At 44.2% G+C, this 26919-nt stretch overlaps 1 protein-coding gene across 2 annotated transcripts in view; it reads left to right on the plus strand.

Moving 5' to 3' along the window:
• Nucleotides 1–26919, plus strand: part of PTPRA (protein tyrosine phosphatase receptor type A) — an 87279-nt gene that overhangs the window by 50574 nt on the left and 9786 nt on the right. For both annotated transcript variants that reach the window (XM_072126332.1, XM_072126333.1), the window contains exons 3-18: nt 10867–10945; nt 12121–12504; nt 14601–14621; nt 15062–15146; nt 18628–18701; nt 18781–18917; nt 20945–21035; nt 22376–22452; nt 22783–22819; nt 22951–23048; nt 23227–23346; nt 23465–23631; nt 24059–24194; nt 24274–24423; nt 26244–26337; nt 26598–26674. In XM_072126332.1, the coding sequence (XP_071982433.1) occupies nt 10873–10945; nt 12121–12504; nt 14601–14621; nt 15062–15146; nt 18628–18701; nt 18781–18917; nt 20945–21035; nt 22376–22452; nt 22783–22819; nt 22951–23048; nt 23227–23346; nt 23465–23631; nt 24059–24194; nt 24274–24423; nt 26244–26337; nt 26598–26674 (1821 nt within the window). In that variant the 5' untranslated portion in view covers nt 10867–10872. The remainder of the gene's footprint in view (nt 1–10866; nt 10946–12120; nt 12505–14600; nt 14622–15061; nt 15147–18627; nt 18702–18780; nt 18918–20944; nt 21036–22375; nt 22453–22782; nt 22820–22950; nt 23049–23226; nt 23347–23464; nt 23632–24058; nt 24195–24273; nt 24424–26243; nt 26338–26597; nt 26675–26919) is intronic.

Here is a 26919-nt window from a genome sequence, read left to right on the forward strand (position 1 = left end):
TTGGGTTTCTTCTAGTTTACTCCTGTAGTGTAAGGCATTGGGTGGGCCGTACATTATCGTGTCATAAATCTGTTCCGCTCTTGTCCTATTTGCTTATTATTCCAATAGTTTATAAAGAGAAATTTGAGAACTTCGATGGTCCTGAATTTGCTTGTGACCTCATGAGTGGTGGACGCAGAGATCGCGATAACGCCTCTACAAGCGTCTATGACGCTTGTAGAGGCTGATTTACCCCTCCAAAAAACCGCCAAGCGTATAAATACGCTTGGTGGTTATCTGCCGGCTGGGTGCTTGGCTGCCGGCGCTTGCTGCCCAGGATCTCAGCTCACGCCTGCAACACTCGGCAACACCCACAATATAGTGCTGCCCCCTCCCCTCCTGCCGAGCTATTTTGCGGCTCCGATGGAAAGTCATGTGATCGGAGGACAGGTCACATGACGTTCTACATCGGCCGCGGGCTGAAGCAGTGAGTAGCTCCGCCCATCCCCCCCATGGCCGTGTGCGACCGTGCACACAGAGCTATGAACAAGATTGGGCTGTCTATGTGACAGACCAATCTTGTAGCCAGAGCAGCCCTTGTATACAGTGAGAGGCTGCAGGGAAGGTGCTATATGCATCCTCCCTGCATGACTCTGTATACAGATCACTGATAACAGTGATCCAATAGACTGTTACCATTAGGTCACTGTTATCTGTGATCTATATATAAGTTTAGCAGGGAACACATGTGACCTTGTAAAAAAAAAATGTAATTAAAAAAACCCAAAAAATTACAGTAAAAGTAAAAATTAAACAGTTTAAAAAAAGCGTTATTCCCCCAATCCCCCCCCCCTCCCCCCAAACATTTTTTTTATAAGTTTAGCGGTGTCAGGCATCAGCCAGGTCTATGGGGGAAGGGGGTCCTGGGGGTGGAGTGCGGCGGCCAGCGTCAGCTCTGGCCCGCTCTGTGGGTGGGGTCTGGGGCTCAGCGTCAGCCCTGGCCCGCTCTTTGGGTGGTGGTGTGAATCTGGGGCCAGCGTCAGCCCTGGACCACTTTGTGGGTGGTGGGGTCTTGGGCCGGCGTCTGCTCTGGCCCTCTCTGTGGGTGGGGTCTGGGGCTCAGTGTCAGCGCAGGGCCGCTCTTTGGGTGGTGGTGGTGGGGGGGGGGGTCTGGGGCCAGCGTCAGCCCTGGCCCGCTCTGTGGGTGGAGGGTTCTTGGGCCGGCGTCAGCTCTGGCCTGCTCTGTGGGTGATGGTAGGGGTCTGGGGCTCAACGTCAGCCCTGGCCCACTTTATGGGTGGAGGGGTCTTGGGGGGGGGGGGGGGGTCAGCTCTGGCCCTCTCTATGGGTGGGGTCTGGGGTGCAGCGTCAGCCTTGGGCAACTCTGTGGGTGGTTGGTGGTCTGGGGCCGGCGTCGGCCCCAAATAGTACTATAAGTGTCCCAAGAAGCTACAAAAACAGGGGCTGGAACAAATTTTCTTCTATAAATAGACATCTATAATAATAATAATCTTTATTTGTATAGCGCCATCATATTCCGTAGCGCTTTACAAATCATAGGGGACATATACAAATAAGACAGTACAGGGTAAAAACATAGTCATATGGAACAAAAGTCTATTAACACTATATACAACCTAGGAGTTATATATTTGTATTACTGAAAATTTCATACTCCTCCTCGGCTGAGATTACTCCTCAAAAATGTTGAGAGAGTATTATTACCCTTATGGAAAAATGTTAGTGCGACCTCTGGGTGGACGTGTCTTGACCTTGACCGGGAGATCCATCTTGATCAGAGATGGTGCGATATAGATGATCGTAACCATCCTAGATAATTGTGAAGATCAGGAAAGGATTCAGACCCCTTTTTAAATTTTTCACTCTTTTTTTCGATGTTACCGATTGTCTGCGATCAAACAAAGTTTTATGTTTTTGCGCAATAATGTCCCCTCTGCCCCTATCTTGACCCCCTAAATATCTACATTTCTATACAGCTGATGGCTACTATGTAACGAGTCCTTAAAGGGAACCTGAATTTAGGTCATCAGTAGTCATTTGTTTTAGTTTCCCTTTGTTCTCCCCTGGTAGTTTAGGTCTTTGGGCAGGACGTTCATTATCATGTAATACAAGTGTCCAGATGTCGTCATCCCGTCTTCCTTCTTAATCTGAAGCGTGCCCCTTATCCCTAGGATGAGCCCAATTTAATTTGGGTGGGCACCAATGTTTGATTCCTTTCGCTCCTAGTCTTTGTCTAGGGATAAATGATCATTACTCTGCTAATCCGGATGATGGGAGCAGTGATTTTTGGATTTCCTCATAATAAATTGGTCACAATGACTGTACATGTCGGTGCCCCTCACCCGCCCCCCCCCGGCGGAAGACTTATTTATACTTACATCTTTATATAGTTCCTATAAATCCTGTACTGTTTCTCTATTTGATGATGGGGCTTAATAGGATTAGAAATATTCATCCATTGATGTGCCACATAATTCTGAATTAGTCCCCCCCCCCCCCCCCCCACCCCATAGAAGTCACATGAGGCCAGATCCATTGTCCTCCTCTATGACCGCACAGGGGCTCATGTTCTTCTACAATTCCAGGTATTTCCTGTAAAACTTCATTTCTCCATCCCAGAGGTCTATGAATGGCCAAGCCCGGAGCTGTGTCCACCGATTACACTAACGCAGAGACAGGACCAGCACATATGTTCATAGGGTGTGAGAAATGTGAACAGGGTGTGGATCATCAGCTCGTCCGCTACAAGGGAACACAATCTGCAATAGGAATCGGCATGACGTAATCCTGCAACTGCTAATCCCAGCCAGAATACCCTGCCAATAGTAACAGAGAAAGAAGGACTAACATTGTGTTCCCAAAGAAGGCGCTGCACATACCAGGGAAAGTCATGGGGTGTCATACACTTGTACTATGATCTATTGTCTAGCAGATAGCCTGCTACACAGCAGCCAAGGTTACTACTACAATACCACTCCGAATATAACTACTATAATACTGCTCCCTATGTACAGGAATATAACTACTATAATACTGCCCCTATGTACAGGAATATAACTACTATAATACTGCCCCCTATGTACAAGAATATAACTACTATAATACTGCCCCCTATGTACAGGAATATAACTACTATAATACTGCCCCCTATGTACAAGAATATATCTACTATAATACTGCCCCCTATGTACAAGAATATAACTACTATAATACTGCCCCCTATGTACAAGAATATATCTACTATAATACTGCCCCCTATGTACAAGAATATATCTACTATAATACTGCCCCCTATGTACAGGAATATAACTACTATAATACTGCCCCTATGTACAGGAATATAACTACTATAATACTGCCCCCTATGTACAAGAATATAACTACTATAATACTGCCCCCTATGTACAAGAATATAACTACTATAATACTGCCCCCTATGTACAGGAATATAACTACTATAATACTGCCCCCTATGTACAAGAGTATAACTACTATAATACTGCCCCCTATGTACAAGAGTATAACTACTATAATACTGCCCCCTATGTACAAGAATATAACTACTATAATACTGCCCCCTATATATAAGAATATAACTACTATAATACTGCCCCCTATGTACAAGAATATAACTACTATAATACTGCCCCCTATGTACAGGAATATAACTACTATAATACTGCCCTCTATGTACAAGAATATAACTACTATAATACTGCCCCCCATGTACAAGAATATAACTACTATAGTACTGCCCCCTATGTACAGGAATATAATTACTATAATACTGCCCCCTATGTACAAGAATATAACTACTATAATACTGCCCCCTATGTACAAGAATATAACTACTATAATACTGCCCCCTATGTACAAGAATATAACTACTATAATACTGCCCCCTATGTACAAGAATATAACTACTATAATACTGCCCCCTATGTACAGGAATATAACTACTATAATACTGCCCTCTATGTACAAGAATATAACTACTATAATACTGCCCTCTATGTACAAGAATATAACTACTATAATACTGCCCCCTATGTACAAGAATATAACTACTATAATACTGCCCCCTATGTACAGGAATATAATTACTATAATACTGCTCCCTATGTACAGGAATATAACTACTATAATACTGCCCCTATGTACAAGAATATAACTACTATAATACTGCCCCCTACGTACAAGAATATAACTACTATAATACTGCCCCCTATGTACAAGAATATAACTACTATAATACTGCCCCTATGTACGGGAATATAACTACTATAATACTGCCCCCTATGTACAGGAATATAACTACTATAATACTGCCTCCTATGTACAGGAATATAACTACTATAATACTGCCCCCTACGTACAAGAATATAACTACTATAATACTGCCCCCTATGTACAAGAATATAACTACTATAATACTGCCCCCTACGTACAAGAATATAACTACTATAATACTGCCCCCTATGTACAAGAATATAACTACTATAATACTGCCCCCTATGTACAAGAATATAACTACTATAATACTGCTCCCTATGTACGGGAATATAACTACTATAATACTGCCCCCTATGTACGGGAATATAACTACTATAATACTGCCTCCTATGTACAAGAATATAACTACTATAATACTGCCCCCTATGTACAAGAATATAACTACTATAATACTGCCCCCTATGTACAGGAATATAACTACTATAATACTGCCCCCTATGTACAAGAATATAACTACTATAATACTGCCCCCTATGTACAAGAATATAACTACTATAATACTGCCTCCTATGTACAAGAATATAACTACTATAATACTGCCTCCTATGTACAAGAATATAACTACTATAATACTGCCTCCTATGTACAAGAATATAACTACTATAATACTGCCCCCTATGTACAAGAATATAACTACTATAATACTGCCTCCTATGTACAAGAATATAACTACTATAATACCGCCCCCTATGTACAGGAATATAACTACTATAATACTGCCCCCTAGTCATGTTTCTTTAGTACACCCACCCTGATGATAGTGGACAGTGATATTTCCGGTATATTTTCGGATACATTTCCCCGTGTTCCCTCGGATCCTCTCTGGCCTTTGTTCCTCCTTCTGTAATGACATGCAGGATAGAACCATCTTGCAGTGTTTTTGTTTTTTCCTGATATAAGCAAACAAAATAATGTTTTTTTCCTTTTACACTTCTGCGATAATGCAGACAACAAAGAGGTAAATTAGAGGAGCGTTGGAGCCTCCAATATTTAATTAAGAAAAAAAATATATAATCGGGTTTGCTGAGGCAGATGGTTTCTATGGTAACCGGGCCTTGCGTTGTGCTAGCGCTGCCCTTCCTGCTCTATACATGGCCTCTACTGCCGGGCGCTGCCTCCCCCTCCTGGACGCGGCTTCATTCATAAGGAATACACGTATCGCCTCACTGATTCACGGAGACGCTGCGACTCCCAGCGGAGCCGTGCGGGATGATGGGAGTGAGAGGCGGCGGTGGTTATGACGCTTGGTTTCCTTTTATTTAACGTAATCGGAGTGACAGAGTCTTAAAGGAACAGTCCACAGAACATAGTCCAGGTCTTAGACTGGCATTTAGGAGCTACAGACATGTCTGGACTGAATGTTTCACACTGCTGAGGGTTTGTTACAGTTGCATCCAGTATAGGGATCCCTGAGCACAGTCATTGTCTGCCGGCTGGTGATCCCAGGGTTAATGGAGAAGTTACTGGAGTTGTCCTCCATTTGGATCTGTGGTTCCCCCTGATGTAGATGAGCCCATATGGTGCCGAGAAGTGAGGAAGAAGCAGCAGCTGCTGTTATTCTGAAGTCATGTACAGGATCTATAGGTCACACAGCAACACAGGACTGCCACCTACTGGCTCATCATGGGAAGTGCAGCCACTCGTCACCAGAGATCCGGAATAATAACACTGAGGACAAGCAGCGACTCACAGGAAGCTTATTGTTGGGGTTACAATAATAAAATATACAGTTCTGACTTGCATACAAATTCAACTTAAGAACAAACCTACAGAACCAATCTTGTACGTAACCTGGGGACTGCGTGTATAACATTTACCCAGAGAGAGAGTAGTGTAACACAACTTCCCAGTATAGATTCTATAATACCGACATAACGAGGAGACCTGTGATTGTACTCATCTACATCTTTGTGTAACTTTTCTTGGGTAATTACCAGGAGTAATTGTCCTCTCCTGTTATTCTCACAATCCTTTCCCATTATTGTAATATTCTCATAGTAGATGAGGAGCTTCCGGCACACAGTACAATACAATGTAACGCCGTCTTCAGCTCTCCTTGTACCATGTGACTAATTTACATATCAATTACAGTTTTGTTTTTTTGAGAGAAACATTATTGTTACAGAATCTACAGAATCATTTACATAAATTAAAGGTTTTGTCTAAGAAGGATCTTGGAGAGGAACTTATACAATGTATTATACTCCCTGCTACACGAGATGTAGGACATTTTCACATCAGGAATTTGAAAACTCTATCGAATACCTAAACACTGCACTTATATATATACCACATAGGGGGCAGTAATATAGTAGTTATATTCCTGTACATAGGGGGCAGTATTATAGTAGTTATATTCTTGTACATAGGAGGCAGTATTATAGTAGTTATATTCCTGTACATAGGGGGCAGTATTATAGTAGTTATATTCCTGTACATAGGGGGCAGTATTATAGTAGTTATATTCTTGTACATAGGGGGCAGTATTATAGTAGTTATATTCTTGTACATAGAGGGCAGTATTATAGTAGTTATATTCTTGTACATAGGGGCAGTATTATAGTAGCTATATTCCTGTACATAGGGAGCAGTATTATAGTAATTATATTCCTGTACATAGGGGGCAATATTATAGTAGTTATATTCTTGTACATAGGGGGCAGTATTATAGTAGTTATAGTCTTGTACATAGGGGGCGGTATTATAGTAGTTATATTCCTGTACATAGGGGGCAGTATTATAGTAGTTATATTCCTGTACATAGGGGGCAGTATTATAGTAGTTATATTCCTGTACATAGGGGCAGTATTATAGTAGTTATATTCTTGTACATTGGGGGCAGTATTATAGTAGTTATATTCCTGTACATAGGGGGCAGTATTATAGTAGTTATATTCCTGTACATAGGGGGCAGTATTATAGTAGTTATATTCTTGTACATAGGGGGCAGTATTATAGTAGTTATATTCTTGTACATAGGGGGCAGTATTATCGTAGTTATATTCTTGTACATAGGGGGCAGTATTATAGTAGTTATATTCTTGTACATAGGGGGCAGTATTATAGTAGTTATATTCCTGTACATAGGGGGCAGTATTATAGTAGTTATATTCTTGTACATAGGGGGCAGTATTATAGTAGTTATATTCCTGTACATAGGGGGCAGTATTATAGTAGTTATATTCTTGTACATAGGGGGCAGTATTATAGTAGTTATATTCTTGTACATAGGGGGCAGTATTATAGTAGTTATATTCCTGTACATAGGGGGCAGTATTATAGTAGTTATATTCCTGTACATAGGGGGCAGTATTATAGTAGTTATATTCTTGTACATAGGGGGCAGTATTATAGTAGTTATATTCTTGTACATAGGGGGCAGTATTATAGTAGTTATATTCTTGTACATAGGGGGCAGTATTATAGTAGTTATATTCTTGTACATAGGGGGCGGTATTATAGTAGTTATATTCTTGTACATAGGGGGCGGTATTATAGTAGTTATATTCCTGTACATAGGGGGCAGTATTATAGTAGTTATATTCCTGTACATAGGGGGCAGTATTATAGTAGTTATATTCCTGTACATAGGGGGCAGTATTATAGTAGTTATATTCTTGTACATAGGGGGCAGTATTATAGTAGTTATATTCTTGTACATAGGGGGCAGTATTATAGTAGTTATATTCTTGTACATAGGGGGCAGTATTATAGTAGTTATATTCTTGTACATAGGGGGTAGTATTATAGTAGTTATATTCTTGTACATAGGGGGCAGTATTATAGTAGTTATATTCTTGTACATAGGGGGCAGTATTATAGTAGTTATATTCCTGTACATAGGGGGCAGTATTATAGTAGTTATATTCTTGTACATAGGGGGCAGTATTATAGTAGTTATATTCCTGTACATAGGGGGCAGTATTATAGTAGTTATATTCTTGTACATAGGGGGCAGTATTATAGTAGTTATATTCCTGTACATAGGGGGCAGTATTATAGTAGTTATATTCTTGTACATAGGGGGCAGTATTATAGTAGTTATATTCTTGTACATAGGGGGCAGTATTATAGTAGTTATATTCTTGTACATAGGGGGCAGTATTATAGTAGTTATATTCTTGTACATAGGGGGCAGTATTATAGTAGTTATATTCTTGTACATAGGGGGCAGTATTATAGTAGTTATATTCCTGTACATAGGGGGCAGTATTATAGTAGTTATATTCTTGTACATAGGGGGCGGTATTATAGTAGTTATATTCCTGTACATAGGGGGCAGTATTATAGTAGTTATATTCCTGTACATAGGGGGCAGTATTATAGTAGTTATATTCCTGTACATAGGGGGCAGTATTATAGTAGTTATATTCTTGTACATAGGGGGCAGTATTATAGTAGTTATATTCTTGTACATAGGGGGCAGTATTATAGTAGTTATATTCTTGTACATAGGGGGCAGTATTATAGTAGTTATATTCTTGTACATAGGGGGTAGTATTATAGTAGTTATATTCTTGTACATAGGGGGCAGTATTATAGTAGTTATATTCTTGTACATAGGGGGCAGTATTATAGTAGTTATATTCCTGTACATAGGGGGCAGTATTACAGTAGTTATATTCTTGTACATAGGGGGCAGTATTATAGTAGTTATATTCTTGTACATAGGGGGTAGTATTATAGTAGTTATAGTCCTGTACATAGGGGGCAGTATTATAGTATTTATATTCCTGTACATAGGGGGCAGTATTATAGTAGTTATATTCCTCTACATAGGGGGCAGTATTATAGTAGTTATATTCCTCTACATAGGGGGCAGTATTATAGTAGTTATATTCCTCTACATAGGGGGCAGTATTATAGTAGTTATATTCTTGTACATAGGAGGCAGTATTATAGTAGTTATATTCTTGTACATAGGGGGCAGTATTATAGTAGTTATATTCCTGTACATAGGGGGCAGTATTATAGTAGTTATATTCTTGTACATAGGGGGCAGTATTATAGTAGTTATATTCCTGTACATAGGGAGCAGTATTATAGTAGTTATATTCTTGTACATAGGGGGCAGTATTATAGTAGTTATATTCTTGTATATATGGGGCAGTATTATAGTAGTTATATTCCTGTACATAGGGGGCAGTATTATAGTAGTTATATTCTTGTACATAGGGGGCAGTATTATAGTAGTTATATTCCTGTACATAGGGGGCAGTATTATAGTAGTTATATTCCTGTACATAGGGGGCAGTATTATAGTAGTTATATTCCTGTACATAGGGGGCAGTATTATAGTAGTTATATTCCTGTACATAGGGGGCAGTATTATAGTAGTTATATTCCTGTACATAGGGGGCAGTATTATAGTAGTTATATTCCTGTACATAGGGGGCAGTATTATAGTAGTTATATTCTTGTACATAGGAGCAGTATTATAGTAGTTATATTCTTGTACATAGGAGCAGTATTATAGTAGTTATATTCTTGTACATAGGGGGCAGTATTATAGTAGTTATATTCTTGTACATAGGGGGCAGTATTATAGTAGTTATATCTTGTACATAGGGGGCAGTATTATAGTAATTATTTTCCTGTACATAGAGGGCAGTATTATAGTAGTTATATTCTTGTACATAGGGGGCAGTATTATAGTAGTTATATTCCTGTACATAGGGGGCAGTATTATAGTAGTTATATTCCTGTACATAGGGAGCAGTATTATAGTAGTTATATTCTTGTACATAGGGGGCAGTATTATAGTAGTTATATTCCTGTACATAGGAGGCAGTATTATAGTAGTTATATTCCTGTACATAGGGGGCAGTATTATAGTAGTTATATTCTTGTACATAGGGGGCAGTATTATAGTAGTTATATTCCTGTACATAGGGGGCAGTATTATAGTAGTTATATTCTTGTACATAGGGGGCAGTATTATAGTAGTTATATTCCTGTACATAGGGGGCAGTATTATAGTAGTTATATTCCTGTACATAGGGAGCAGTATTATAGTAGTTATATTCTTGTACATAGGGGGCAGTATTATAGTAGTTATATTCCTGTACATAGGAGGCAGTATTATAGTAGTTATATTCCTGTACATAGGGGGCAGTATTATAGTAGTTATATTCTTGTACATAGGGGGCAGTATTATAGTAGTTATATTCCTGTACATAGGGGGCAGTATTATAGTAGTTATATTCTTGTATATAGGGGGCAGTATTATATAGGGTGCATTGTTTCATATAATACATATGTTCTTTGCATTGTGATATTAGATTTATGGTTTTGTGGTTAGTTGTTGCTTCCCCCTTTCCTGGTTATCAGACTTCTCCATCTTCTGCTCCCCCGGTGGTATTGGTGCTGTTTCCGGTGATATTATGGAGTTGGTCTTGTGCTTTCTCTGGCTTATAGTCAGTCTATGCTGTCAGTCTTTCTGTGTTCTCTATTTGGGTGGTCATGTGGGTCTCTTCTCCTCCTGTGTCAGTAATATATTGGGGGCAGATATGAGAAGTGACCACTAGTAGGCGCTGGAGCTGCTGATAATGTCTTGTGATTTGTGTGTTGCAGGTGATCATGGCCCCCGGGCTGGCGCTCCTCCTGCTGGTGAGCTGTGTGACGTGTGTGGCCGCTGATAACAGCACCCGAGGTGAGTGCAGGGGGTCCTTCATACTGTGTCATAATGTTATTATGTGCACATCCTCATCATGCTGCTGCCTCCTCCCTGTTGTACCCCTCGGGTGGCCTCCGCCGCCCTCCATCCATATTTCGGACTGAAGCCTCATCTTCAATAAGACAACTTTAAAATTTCAATATCTGTGAGCAGCGATTTACCTCCTTGATGACTTTTTCCTTACGTTAAGGTAAATGTTTATCAGCAGGTAATTGTACGAATAGCAGCAGGAATGTGTCCTCACACTGCTGTGCTCTCTGCAGCCACCACTTGGTATTGTCCCTGGAGATCTGTGTATTCATGCCATTGATGTTAGTAGCAGCAGGACTGAAATAAATCCATTTCAATTCCGAGATTGTCGTTTGTCCATTTGTACTGGAGTTGTGTCCTCACACTGCTGTGCCCTGTGATCTTTGCTGCCAGTACTTTCACTGGAAATCTGTGTAATCATGCCATTTATGTAGCAGCAGGACTGTGATAAAGGTATTTAAATTCCAGGCTGGTAGTTTCTTCATTAGTACTGAGGGTGTGTCCTCACCCTGCTGTGCTCTGAGCTGCTCCATAACCCCTTCCATCTCCTGAGTGACTACTATTGTATCCATCCTACTACAGTTTCAATTTATATATGAAAGGAGGGGATGGGTAAGAGTTTGATGCAGAGAACTTAGAGCACAGCAGTGTGAGTAAACGCCACCAGTGCCCTGGTACAAGCTACACTATAAATCCATATATCACAGTCTTGCTGCTGCTGCTACTAACAACTTATAGAAAGGTATTGTTACACATCTCGGGATGGATAATACTTCGCACTACCTGTAGATGGCACAGCAGTGTGAGGACACCTTTCCTTCAGGATTATATGGCACATGGTCAGGGCTTCTGTATCCCAGGGGTAAATTTTCCATACTGTAGCAAGTCCCCGGAGCTATAGGGTTACAGCACAGTAAATATTAAGTGATGCTTGTCCCCAGGTTTCGGGCTTGGGGGGGGGGACAGGGACAGGTGATGAGGTAGTGTATTCTCACCTGTAAACCAAATTTAAAGGCGTAAAATGTCCTATACAAACCATAGCGTGGGAATTGCCTCCTATAAGATGCTATATTTGGGTTGGTTCTCCTTTCTCATCTCCTCTCCTTCTGTTTCCTCCATAGTTGTCCCCACTGCAGACGTTCTCAATGCGACGTCCGGTCCAACACAACAGATCCCCGGGATGGTGCCGAGTACAGGAAGCGATGCCAAACCAGATAATACCGATCCGGAATCTCCCCTAGCTACAACCACTGCCGCTGTCATCCCTGTACCTACCTCCAATGTCACCTACGGAATCCCCACCATCAATCCCCTCAGTAATGACACAGACTCCTCCAACCACACAGTGTCTGACAACGGCACTGCCCCGGCCACCACCATCAGCCCCATCACCGGGACAAGCACCCCCATCATCCCTGCAACTGATGATAAAACCACCGCAGAGATCATCCTGGAGTCAAGTCCAACCTGGGAGATCCCGACAGATGAAAGTATCACAACCACAGGTACTGATCCTCACTATGTATTATACCCCTGCACTCACTATTCTGCTGCTGGTGCAGTCACTGTGTACATACATGACATTACTTATCCTGTACTGATCCTGAGTTACATCCTGTATTATACTCCAGAGCTGCACTCACTATTCTGCTGCTGGTGCAGTCACTGTGTAAATACATGACATTACTTATCCTGTACTGATCCTGAGTCACGTCCTGTATTATACACCAGAGCTGCACTCACTATTCTGCTGCTGGTGCAGTCACTGTGTACATACATGACATTACTTATCCTGTACTGATCCTGAGTTACATCCTGTATTATACTCCAGAGCTGCACTCACTATTCTGCTGCTGGTGCAGTCACTGTGTACATACATGACATTACTTATCCTGTACTGATCCTGAGTTACATCCTGTATTATACTCCAGAGCTGCACTCACTATTCTGCTGCTGGTGCAGTCACTGTGTACATACATGATATTACTTATCCTGTACTGATCCTGAGTTACATCCTGTATTATACTCCAGAGCTGCACTCACTATTCTGCTGCTGGTGCAGTCACTGTGTACATACATGACATTACTTATCCTGTACTGATCCTGAGTTACATCCTGTATTATACCCCAGAGCTGCACTCACTATTCTGCTGCTGGTGCAGTCACTGTGTACATACATGGCATTACTTATCCTGTACTGATCCTGAGTTACATCCTGTATTATACCCCAGAGCTGCACTCACTATTCTGCTGCTGGTGCAGTCACTGTGTACATACATGGCATTACTTATCCTGTACTGATCCTGAGTTACATCCTGTATTATACCCCAGAGCTGCACTCACTATTCTGCTGTTGGTGCAGTCACTGTGTACATACATGACATTACTTATCCTGTACTGATCCTGTGTTACATCCTGTATTATACCCCAGAGCTGCACTCACTATTCTGCTGCTGGTGCAGTCACTGTGTACATACATGACATTACTTATCCTGTACTGATCCTGAGTTACATCCTGTATTATACTCCAGAGCTGCACTCACTATTCTGCTGCTGGTGCAGTCACTGTGTACATACATGACATTACTTATCCTGTACTGATCCTGAGTTACATCCTGTATTATTCCCCAGAGCTGCACTCACTATTCTGCTGCTGGTGCAGTCACTGTGTACATACATGGCATTACTTATCCTGTACTGATCCTGAGTTACATCCTGTATTATACCCCAGAGCTGCACTCACTATTCTGCTGCTGGTGCAGTCACTGTGTACATACATGACATTACTTATCCTGTACTGATCCTGAGTTACATCCTGTATTATACTCCAGAGCTGCACTCACTATTCTGCTGCTGGTGCAGTCACTGTGTACATACATGACATTACTTATCCTGTACTGATCCTGAGTTACATCCTGTATTATACCCCAGAGCTGCACTCACTATTCTGCTGCTGGTGCAGTCACTGTGTAAATACATGACATTACTTATCCTGTACTGATCCTGAGTTACATCCTGTATTATACTCCAGAGCTGCACTCACTATTCTGCTGCTGGTGCAGTCACTGTGTACATACATGACATTACTTATCCTGCACTGATCCTGAGTTACATCCTGTATTATACTCCAGAGCTGCACTCACTATTCTGCTGCTGGTGCAGTCACTGTGTACATACATGACATTACTTATCCTGTACTGATCCTGAGTTACATCCTGTATTATACTCCAGAGCTGCACTCACTATTCTGCTGCTGGTGCAGTCACTGTGTACATACATGACATTACTTATCCTGTACTGATCCTGAGTTACATCCTGTATTATACCCCAGAGCTGCACTCACTTTTCTTCTACTATTTGTCCCTCTGTCCCCCCTTTGTGGAGGTGCAGCGCTGGACAGGGGGAAGTATGGAGCTCCCCTATAAGAACATATGACAGAGGGTTATACTCTAGTGGTGACATGTGGCACTGCAGGGATCAGACTATACTAGCGCCAGACGCCTCTACACTAGGGGTCACTTTGTTATGATGTGATTACAGATCTTTGTTACCTCTAATTCTATCAACTAATTGTTTCTTTCTTTCCCTTTTATATTTGCAGTTTCCCCAGAAGAAGATCAAGGTAAGTCCCTGCTGTCCACCTAATGTCAAGGACAATTGCAGTAATGACAGTATTTTACTGTATATTAGTAGCAAAAAGTTTGTGAAATATGGATTTTAAAAGATTTATAGCTTCTTAAATTGCACTGGGGGCTTGTCCTCACACTGCTGTGCTCTGTGCATATTCTATATAAATAAAACCAAGACCCCCTAGAGTTAGACAATGAAAAAGTTACAGCTTGGAGATGGCTTTGAAGGAAAACAGCGAAATTGCCGCGTGGAAAACGGTTGCGGTACTAAGGGGTTAAAGGGGAGTCCATCAGAAGTTATAACTGCTGCAGGGTGAGGGTTTATGCCGTATTAGAACCCACCCCATAGTAGTATCACAGCAGTGAGGTTCCCTCTCGCTAGGTGATGATGTCATATCGGTGATGTCACATGCATGTCTTTCCTTCCTTCCAGATGAGACCCCCATCATCGCGGTCATGGTGGCGCTGTCCTCCCTCCTCATCATCGTCTTCATCATCATAGTGCTGTACATGCTGCGGTGAGTGTCCGGGTGGGTCCTGTGTGTAAAGGTACAGACCCCCCTCCTCTCTACACTGAGAGTCTCCCCCTCCCCCATTATTTCAGAAATGAAAGTAAAATGACACATCCGATCCCCTGGCAAGTAACGGGCGAGGTGGCCTACGGCCCAGTCTATGTCCGGAATATGGTCGCCATATTGAAAGCCACCATGTTGGCAGGGCTGTGGAGTCTGAGTCTGATAACATTTTGGTGGCGTCGGAATAAATTAGACCAACTCTGTCTCCAAAAATATATGATAAATTGTCACAGTTAGTTCCCTGTAGTATATGCTAAATATTTTTTTTTTTATCAGAATTCAGGGAAATTATGAAATATCCTATAAATGTCGGTCCTATTCCTTATCTGCGTTGAGATGGATGTGACTGCGCATTATGTACATGCTCGGTAGTGAAGCTCCTCCCCTGCAGATCAGAGGGCGAGGAATCTCTGCACTTGGCTTAGAATTACTAGAGTGATCAGGAAAACTGGATGAAGGCAGGAGTGTCCTGTGTGTGTTCTCTCCGTATACTGCTTTATGTGTTAGTTTGCTTTTCCTGTTTGCAGAGGTTAGCGGCTCTGATGGATTCTATACTCTGTACATAGAAAGTGTCGGGAAAAGTGCATTGTAACATCTTAGAATCAGAAATACAGAAACACAAACATGAAAAACTACTGTAGGTGCAGAAGCCGAGCCCTCATGTAGACTGTGCAGCGTTATCATATGAGACTCTTACTGAGCTCTTCTAAGCCTGATCCGTTCATCTCAACTGACTGTACACAAGGCAATTCCTCTATATCCGGAAAGTGTTAGAGATGTTGCCTGTGTGGCTACCGCATTACCATCACCATAAGCCAGTGTAGGGGCTCAGCCAGCGTAGGGGCTCAGCCAGTGTAGGGGCTCAGCCAGAGTGCCTGCTCTCCATAATAATGAGGTCAGACTTGAGGTCATGTATGAAGGACGATCTGATGGAGGCGATGCTGTGATGCTGTTTCTAGGAACAAATTCATAGACTCTCAACAAATATTATTCAGTATATTTTTATTGAAAACCTTTTTTTTCCACTTATTATTTTACATACCTTATATACTCGAGTATAAGCCTAGTTTTTCAACACAAAATTTGTGCTCAAAAACCCTAACTCTGCTTATACTCGAGTCAACTAAAAACATAAAGTCAAAACTCACCTTTCTGACGTCACCTGTAGGTCCTCTTCTGTCTGAGACAGTCTGAGAAAGAAGAGGACCTATGGGGGACGTCGGAAAGTGTACAGTGTTATTTTTTTTCCTACTACAGGGGCTGGGCAGGCTGTATGCTACGGGGGCTGGGCAGGCTGTATGCTACAGGGGCTGGGCAGGCTGTATGCTACAGGGGCTGGGCAGGCTGTATGCTACAGGGGCTGGGCAGGCTGTATGCTACAGGGGCTGGGCAGGCTGTATGCTACGGGGGCTGGGCAGGCTGTACGCTACAGGGGCTGGGCAGGCTGTATGCTACAGGGGCTGGGCAGGCTGTATGCTACAGGGGTTGGGCAGGCTGTATACTACAGGAGTTGGCAGGCTGTATGCTACAGGGGCTGGGCAGGCTGTATGCTACAGGGGCTGGGCAGGCTGTATGCTACAGGGGTTGGGCAGGCTGTATGCTACAGGGGCTGGGCAGGCTGTATGCTACGGGGGCTGGGCAGGCTGTATGCTACAGGGGCTGGGCAGGCTGTATCCTACAGGGGCTGGCAGGCTGTATGCTACAGGGGCTGGGCAGGCTGTATGCTACAGGGGCTGGGCAGGCTGTATGCTACAGGGGCTGGGCAGGCTGTATACTACAGGGGCTGGGCAGGCTGTATGCTACAGGGGCTGGGCAGGCTGTATGCTACAGGGGCTGGGCAGGCTGTATGCTACGGGGGCTGGGCAGGCTGTATGCTACAGGGGCTGGGCAGGCTGTATGCTACGGGGGCTGGGCAGGCTGTATGCTACAAGGGCTGGGCAGGCTGTATGCTACAGGGGCTGGGCAGGCTGTATGCTACAGGGGCTGGGCAGGCTGTATGCTACGGGGGCTGGCAGGCTGTATGCTACGGGGGCTGGGCAGGCTGTATACTACAGGGGCTGGGCAGGCTGTATGCTACAGGGGCTGGGCAGGCTGTATGCTACAGGGGCTGGGCAGGCTGTATGCTACAGGGGCTGGGCAGGCTGTATGCTACAGGGGCTGAGCAGGCTGTATGCTACAGGGGCTGGGCAGGCTGTATGCTACAGGGGCTGGGCAGGCTGTATGCTACAGGGGCTGGGCAGGCTGTATGCTACAGGGGCTGGGCAGGCTGTATGCTACAGGGGCTGGGCAGGCTGTATGCTACAGGGGCTGGGCAGGCTGTATGCTACAGGGGCTGGGCAGGCTGTATGCTACAGGGGCTGGGCAGGCTGTATGCTACAGGGGCTGGGCAGGCTGTATGCTACAGGGGCTGGGCAGGCTGTATGCTACAGGGGCTGGGCAGGCTGTATGCTACAGGGGCTGGGCAGGCTGTATGCTACAGGGGCTGGGCAGGCTGTATGCTACAGGGGCTGGGCAGGCTGTATGCTACAGGGGCTGGGCAGGCTGTATGCTACAGGGGCTGGGCAGGCTGTATGCTACAGGGGCTGGGCAGGCTGTATGCTACAGGGGCTGGCAGACTATATACTGGGAGGCCGTAACCAATGCATTTCCCACCCTTCGGCTTATACTCGAGTCAATAGGTTTTCCCAGTTTTTTGTGTTGAAATTAGGGGTTTCGGCTTATACTCGGGTCGGCTTATACTCGAGTATATACGGTAATTATCAAATTTATCAAAGTTCTAGTTCTAAAGATGTGTTCCAATAAATATTTTTTAATGTTCTCTCTAAATTACTTGATTATTGTATCATATTGGTTAATAAAATCCTTATTATCGCTGTAAATGTATCACTTAAACGTGCCCCATGTATGTGGGAATTGGGGAAATTGAGTCGGAGGTCTGGTTTTCCATATTCCACATCCCTGCATCTTTTATCCAGGGTATGGTTTTCCGATGGGAAGAGGTAATCATGTAGCAAAAAAAAAGACTAAAATTGTCTTGTAAATTAATCGCCACAATCAGATCTGCGATATCTCTTGTGGGTCAGAAGTTCTCAGCATAGGAAAGTTCCCTGTGATGCACAGCTACGTGACATGTCACTGGTCCTGAAGACGCCGGATCCAATCTCTCTGGCAATAACACAGACTGATTGTGGTCTTCTCCAGTGCTACATGCTCTCCTTCCTATAGGAAACGCACGCCCTTGATCCAATAGGGCGGCTATGAAGGTGGCGGCCATGTTTCTGATATAAAATATAGGCCCCCTCGCCCTGTATAATAACATTGTGGTCTGTGCTGCCACCTAGTGGCCAGATGGCTGTATTACATCTCATTCACAAATTTACTTTTCTTGATCAAAATGTTAATGGGATTTTATTTCCTTTTTTAGATTTAAGAAGTATAAACAGGCGGGGAGTCACTCCAATTCTTTCCGTCTATCCAATGGCAGGGCTGATGACATGGGTAGGTATTGCTGTGCCCTGTGCTGCCATAATTACAGTTCTGGAGATTCCTGGGGTGTAAATGTTTGATTTCCCGGCAGAGCCGCAGAGCATGCCGCTATTGGCGAGATCTCCTAGCACCAACCGCAAGTACCCACCGCTGCCCGTGGACAAGCTGGAGGAGGAGATCAACCGCAGAATGGCCGACGACAACAAGCTCTTCCGGGAAGAGTTCAATGTGAGTTTCTGTGTTTAATTTAGTAGCAGCAGGACTGTGAAATATGGTTTACATTCCAGGATTCTACTGGGGGTGTGTTCTTGAACTGCATTGCTCTTTGCACCCTGTAGCCAGTGTCAGGTGTTGTCGCTGGAAAGATGTGTAATCATAACTTTATGTATCTTGTTAGCAGCAGGACTGTGAAATATGGATTTATATTCCAGGATTGTAGCTGCACTGGAGGCAGTGTTAGGTGTTGTTGCTGAAAAGATGAGTAATCCTACCTGTGTGTATGTGGTTAGTAGCAGGATGGATTTTATATTCCAGGATTGTAGCTTCTCCAAAGTGCACTGGGATTGTCCTCACACTGCTGTTCTCTGTGATTTCTGCAGGTAGTGTCCCGGGAGAGATGTGCAATCTGACCATTGTTTACTTTGTTTCTGGCAGCAGATCCAGTGTTGTCTGGGGGGGCATGTCCTCACACTGCTGTGCTCTCTGCAGGCAGTGTCTAGTATTGTCGCTGGAGAGAAGTGTAATTACACCTTTGTGTATGTTGTTAGTAGCAGCAGGACTGTGATATATAGATTCATATTCCAGGGTTGTAGTTGCTAGTTGTGCACTGTGAGTGTGTCCTCACACTGCTGTACTCTGTGCACTTAGCTAGAACACAGCTGCTCCGAGTAAGCATGCTACTGCATTTACAGGGGAAAAGCTCTGGAGCAGCGCTGTGCTGAGAACTGAGATCACAGCAGTGTGAGGACATACTCATAGATGGTGTGTGACTAGGGACTAGGACAGTGATGGGCAACCTTTTGAGCTTGGGGTGTCAAAATTCGCCAAAAAACCGAGCACAACTCGGGTGGTGTGTCACCTTTCCTAAAATGTCTTAGCCTACTGGACAATCCCTTTAAGAAACACAAAATGTAACTTTGCAGAAGAGGTCGGTTCAAGGACTTCTTCTTGCCAATGTCACTTTTTTTTACTGTAAGTGAGGCTATGATAAACGTGTCTAATAGTCCTTTCAGGTGATGGTTTCATTTTCCCAGGAGCTGGACAGGCCACCAGGCAGACAAGCCTCTGCCAGCTACCTATAGTATCAAATTTGGGCCTAAGTACTGCGAGTAAGCCAGATCCCAGAAGAAGAGGTTATACTGGGGCTCCTGCATACTCTCTGCCAGGAGAAATGGGAGTTCCCAAAATAGGACAGATCAGTACAGGCCGAGAGGAAGCGGCACAGCACAGAGGCAGCACTTACTTCAGACACCTCGTCTTTGTCGCTGCCTGAGCCCGCTCCAGTGGACAGCACGGCAGCGTGTCACTACCAGCCGGCAGGTGGGCGATAAAATGCACCTTCTTCCCTGGTAGGAAAACTTTAGCCTCAACACCTCACAAGTCAATTCCCTGTGAACTTCTGCCACACTATCTTGCTGTCCTCTAGTATTCAAGAATAGTCAGCACAGGAAGCATTTCGCGCCTGATTGGCCACAGAGCCCCAACTTTGGGCCTCTCAAGCGCAGACACGGATCGCTGTATTACGTGTCCTGCTGAGCCGTCTGGCACGCGTTGCGATTTTGCTTCTGACATTCCCCTTCTTTGCAGCATGCAGACCGCTCAGCCTGCGCACTACAGGAAATAATTGCCAAAGGTGTCACTGAAAATGGCTATGCGTGTCAGTGGTGACACACGTGTCATAGGTTCGCCATCACTGGACTAGGAAGTGATATTCCTAAATTATACTGCCCTCTGGTGGCTTGTTTTACAAACTGCACGTTTTAGTCAAAATGCATCTGTCTTGGAGACTCCTCCTGAGACTGGTGACTGATTTATGCCCCGGGGTCCCAACATTGCATTGTATTAACCCTTGTGTGACCATGGCATTGATTACTCGGCTGTGTGCCCCGATGCTCCTCGATAATCTTCTTCAGACCCATAGACATTGCACAGGAAATCCAGCAGGTGGCAGCACATTCCCCGTCATTGTACATCACCTGAATATATCTGTATCTGCGTCCTCTCTCATCACTTTTCCTTCCTGCCTGATTTCCCAGGCTCTGCCGGCCTGTCCCATCCAAGCCACTTGTGAAGCCGCCTCCAAGGAGGAGAACAAGGAGAAGAACCGCTACGTGAACATCCTGCCCTGTGAGTGACCTAATCTAATGTACACAAGTCAAGATCTCTGCTTGCTGTCGTTATATGGAAATCTTATTTAAACCTGTTAATAATACAATGTGAACACAGCTCATGGATCTAGGCATCTGAGTGCTTTCCACTGCTGAGGGTTTGTTAGTTTTGTTACACTTGCTGATACATTGTAACAAACTAACAGGATGAGGGATTAAAGAGGAATTGGATAGAGCGGATATCATAATGGTTAAATTGCAGCTGTGCAACCTCTGCTTGCCCATAAAATATGACAATAAAGCTTCAGGGAGTGTAACATTCATCATCAAGGTGTCTTTAGGTCCATGATCCTGTTGGGTTATAGCTAACACTCAGTTCTGATGCAAACCTCAGAGATATAAGCAATACAGTTCTGGACGCCACCACTAGAGGGAGCCAAAGGGTTATTCTTTTAAGACCAAAAAAATTGGTCTTTTTTATTTTTGGAGCACCACATCTCAGGCCGGGGACGTCAAACCCATAGATCACGTGGTCAGGAAGCCGCTCGGCCTTGTTAAATGGATTCACAGATGTTAGATGTGTAGAACTTGCATGTTTGTTCCTTTTATGCATGAAGTGGATAAAGAGTTTTTAAAGGAAACCTACCACTTAGAATGGCAGGGGGTAAGCTGTAAGTACTGAGCACCAGCTCATCGCCGGTACTTGCTTTCGTTAGTGTTATAAACCGCGGTATCGCGGTTTTAACACTTTTTTAACTTTAGAGCAGGAGAGGCTTCGGCGCTGCGCGCGACCGTGCGCGCGCAGCATCTCCGCTATTTTCTATGTAGGCGCGCGCATGAGCGAAGCCTCTTCTGCTCTAAAGTTTAATAAGTGTTAAAACCGCGATACCGCGGTTTATAACACTAACGAAAGCAAGTACCGGCACCAGCTCACCCTGAGCTGGTGCTCGGTACTTACAGCTTACCCCTGCCATTCTAAGTGGTAGGTTTCCTTTAAAAGGCTCACTCTTGCAAATTGTGCTGTTTCTTTACACACTAAGAACTTTCCATATGCCTGATTCAGGGGTTGTCAGATCGCTGCCAATCAAATGTGTGTATACTTTTATATATTAGTGTGTGTATTGTATTATAAACTGTATGCATTTCACTGCTGAGCTCCCTCTAGTGGTGACTACAGTTATATAGAATTTTATTACTTTTAACTATGCAGAAGACCTTTTTTAGCTCCTCGTCAGAAATCTCTGTCCCCTATGGGGGTAGTTATGATATAACTATATAAAAAGATTAAAACCTGCTGTAAATAGTCACAAGTACCAGGCCCATTGGTGTGTTCTCAGACCTCCTCATGTGTCTTTCCAGATGATCATTCCAGACTTCACTTGAGTCCAATTGAAGGAGTTCCAGATTCCGACTACATCAACGCCTCCTTTATCAATGTAAGTCCTGTATGATGTATATAGGGGGCAGTAGGGTGTATTTTGCAGTACTCAGGGGCGGCTCTATGGGATACTAGGGGGGTAGTGGGGTCTATTGCACTGCTGGTTTTATGGGGTTATAATAACCAGCGAGTACAGGGAATATAATGTCCACAGCACAATCCATCAGGGTCTGAGAGCTAGAAGATCCTCGGGGGCAGGTCCATGTGAATATTTTGCTATAATTTTGGGAGGTGTCCAGCAGGGGGCCCTCTTTGTAAGTGAAGTGAGGTGCATTAACCCTTAGCATTCTATTGACATCATTTTTACATCCTCATTGTTGTCTTTCAGGGTTACCAAGAAAAGAACAAGTTTATAGCAGCCCAAGGTAAGTCTGGCGATGTGTCACTGGGCCGCGTGTCACGTTGGGGGCTTTGTATCTCTTCAAGGGACAGTACATGCAAAATTAAAATCCTGATGCCTTCCGCTGCGTCCTTATTGCTTCTTATGAATTTCTAGGTCCAAAAGAAGAAACTGTGAATGATTTCTGGAGGATGATCTGGGAACAGAACACAGCGACCATTGTTATGGTGACCAACCTGAAAGAGAGGAAGGAGGTGAGGATTGTGCGCTGGTGTGTACTACCCCCATAGTGGACAGATGGGGGCACTATTCAGATCTTAAGAGGCTGAAACCCCTAACTTCTGCCTGATACAGCAGCAGTTCGTTCCAGTGTATCGGTGTAGAGAATCACATATAATTGTTCTCTTACTCCTGGTGCCTTGTGTCCTGCAGTGTAAATGTGCCCAGTACTGGCCGGACCAGGGGTGCTGGACCTATGGAAATATCCGCGTGTCAGTAGAAGATATGACCGTCTTGGTGGATTACACAGTACGCAAGTTCTGCATCCAGCAGGTAATACGACTAGTGGACCTGGGAAAGCTTGATGATGATTATCACACAGCTTTCCTATAGCCCTAAAAGGGTAGAACACCTTGATGTGCAGATTTTAATGTTGTATTTCTTGTTGTAGGTCGGTGATGTCACCAATAAGAAACCTCAGCGCCTTGTCACCCAGTTTCACTTCACCAGCTGGCCTGATTTCGGGGTGCCTTTTACTCCCATAGGGATGTTGAAATTTCTGAAAAAAGTGAAGACCTGCAATCCACAGTACGCAGGACCCATCGTTGTGCACTGCAGGTGTGTAATCCTGGAGGAGTGCTGCCCCCTATCCATCATCACTGGCACTAGAAATACTACAATGCCTTACAGCAGGGGTAATCATAGTCCTCAAAGTACTCTAGTCTTGGCCTGTCTAGTGCAGCATAGGGGCAGGGAGACAGACCGGGTCTGGCCCATGGGCCTTGTGTTATTGATTCTTATGAATCTGTGGCCCTTCAACTTGGTCTCGTAATTCTGTTTGACCCCAATCAAAACTCTAGGGGTTCTTGCAGGTGAGATGAAAACTTTTGGCTTTATAGGCAAACTTAGTAGAGGCTATAGGGCTAAACAGCATAGGGCTCCCTTGTTGTATTTTTTTGTGCCAGAGTGTTGTGCGGAAACACGTGTGGACCCATCTCTTCTGTTCTGGGGTATCCTGATGTTCCTGTTTCTGTATGTCATGTAGCGCGGGGGTGGGCCGCACCGGGACCTTCGTCGTCATAGACGCCATGCTGGATATGATGAACGCGGAGAAGAAGGTCGATGTATACGGATTCGTCAGTCGGATCCGTGCTCAGCGCTGTCAGATGGTACAAACAGATGTAAGTTTTCGTGACAGTGTGTTACCTCGGAGAGCTCCATTGCGCACAAGTGTCTTGATAATGTTGGTATTCGATATAGATGCAGTACGTGTTCATCTATCAAGCGCTGCTGGAACATTTCTTATACGGGGACACAGAGCTGGAAGTGACCTCTCTAGAAACCCATCTCCAGAAGTTGTACAATAAAATCCCAGGGACCAACAGCAACGGATTGGAGGAAGAGTTCAAGGTCAGAATGGAGTCTTGTCTGACATTTTTATCACTTTAAGCCCTGCCCAGAGATGTCTCTTTCACAGGAATGTATATTTGCATAAGCCACACCCCTTTAAGCTTCATTTCTGCAAGGCCCGCCCATGAGGAACAGGCCAGTTTAGTAATATATCAACCAGCTTGGAGGTCTTGCATTGTGTCTGTAAATTCCAATTAAATATAAGTTTTATCCTGGATACTAGACTCTGACTTTCCATTAGGCACCAGCAGGGGTGAACCAAGCCTTTCTGCTGCCTGAGGCGAGCCATACAGAGACGCCCCCCCCCCATATATGTAATATATCAGATTCAGCGTAGAAAACAGATACAGAGTACCGCCATGTAGTATAAAATGGACACAGCGTACCGCCATGTAGTATAAGATGCTTACAGCGTACAGTCATGTAGTACAAAATGCATAAAGCGTACCGCCATGTTGTATAAAATGCATACAGCGTACCGCCCTGTAGTACAAAATGAATACAGCGTACCTCCATGTAGTATAAAATGCATACAGCGTACCGCCATGTAGTACAAAATGAATACAGCGTACCTCCATGTAGTATGAAATGCATACAGCGTACCGCCATGTAGTACAAAATTAATACAGCGTACCTCCATGTAGTATGAAATGCATACAGCGTACCGCCATGTAGTACAAAATTAATACAGCGTACCTCCATGTAGTATAAAATGCATACAGCGTACCGCCATGTAGTACAAAATTAATACAGCGTACCTCCATGTAGTATAAAATGCATACAGCGTACCGCCATGTAGTACAAAATTAATACAGCATACAACCATGTAGTATAAAATGCATACACCGTACCGCCATGTAGTACAAAATGCATACAGCGTGCTGCCATGTAGTATAAAATGCATACAGCATATCGCCATGTAGTATAAAATGCATACAGCATACCATCAACCATACAGCGTACAGCCATGTAGTATAAAACTAAAATTGCCATGGCGCAGAAGCCCTGATAAATATCACCAATACTGCATATACATACAGCATATATACACACATATACAGTATATACAACATCTACACACATACTGGATATACATACAGCAAAAACACACACACACACACACACACACACACACACTAACACATATAAGTTAACTCACTTATTTCTTCTTTTCTTCTTTTCTTAGTCTTGGCAGGTTCGGCGGGGGGTGGGGGGGGGTGCCAAGTGGTCTGGAACCAGGGGTGGGGGACGGGAACGGGGGGACCAGAGCCCCAAACCAGAGCCGGGGGGAACGGAGCCGTAGGGGGGGGGGGGGAATTGAAGCCGGAAGAGCGGAGGAATCTGAGACGGAGGGGGGGGGGGGGGGGGGGTTCGGAGCCGGGGAGTGGAGGTAGTACCCGGATCGGACTCTGGGCTGAGGCCGGCACGTGCCGGCCAGGTGCATGTGGCAGCCGGCGCGGTTGAATGTGGGGGCGGGGGGTGTGACGGTCAGCCAGAGCATATGCCGGCGGGCAGGTACCTGTGTCTGCTGGCGGGAGGATCGATGTGCCGGCTGGCTTGCTGGGGGATGTGCCTACTGGCAGTATTCGGGAAGTGCCGCCGGCGGGCAGGTACATGTGCTGGGCTGCCGGCGGGGAAATGAGACGGGCAGGGGAATGTGCAGCGGGAGCCAGACGCCTTCCCCTTGTCCAGCAGAAGGCGTGCCGCCTGAGGCGAGAATCTCAACTCGCCTCATGGCAGGTGCGCCACTGGGCAACAGAACCTATTTAATCTCCTCCACAACCCGCTCACCATCTAATCTGCTCTTTTACTTGTCATAGAAATTAACGTCCATAAAAATTCAAAACGACAAGATGAGGACGGGGAACCTGCCGGCCAACATGAAGAAGAACCGGGTCCTCCAGATAATTCCATGTAAGTCACCAGTCACACAAGTGCTTCTACACCGGACCCCATACACAGTCATGAACCAATCACACCTCAGCGTCTGATTATATAGATATTATAACGGTGTAGCTTCTGTGTAATTGGGTCGGAGCCTAAAGTCTCCTTAAAGATTTGAAGAGAAATTATAGAACTGGATGTGATGTTGTATAGTAGTCGTGAGCAGATGTGGGGATCTCAGAATAACATGTACCATATAAAATAATCTTACATTTTTTATTTTTGACCAGATGAATTCAACAGAGTAATTATACCCGTCAAGAGAGGAGAAGAAAATACAGACTATGTAAATGCCTCCTTCATTGACGTAAGTATCCCCAACCTCATGTGTATGTGCACAGTATAGAATAGTGAGTGCAGCTCTGGGGTATAATACAGCATGTAACTTAGGATCAGTACAAAGTGACTGCACCACCAGCAGAATAGTGAGTGCAGCCCTGGAGTATAATACAGGATGTAGCTCAGGATCAGTGCAGGATAAGTAATGTCATGTATGTACACAGTGACTGCACCAGCAGCAGAATAGTGAGTGCAGCTCTGGAGTATAATACA

This window comes from Engystomops pustulosus, chromosome 1 (assembly GCF_040894005.1).
Source record: "Engystomops pustulosus chromosome 1, aEngPut4.maternal, whole genome shotgun sequence".
NCBI classification, from domain to species: Eukaryota; Metazoa; Chordata; class Amphibia; order Anura; family Leptodactylidae; genus Engystomops; species Engystomops pustulosus.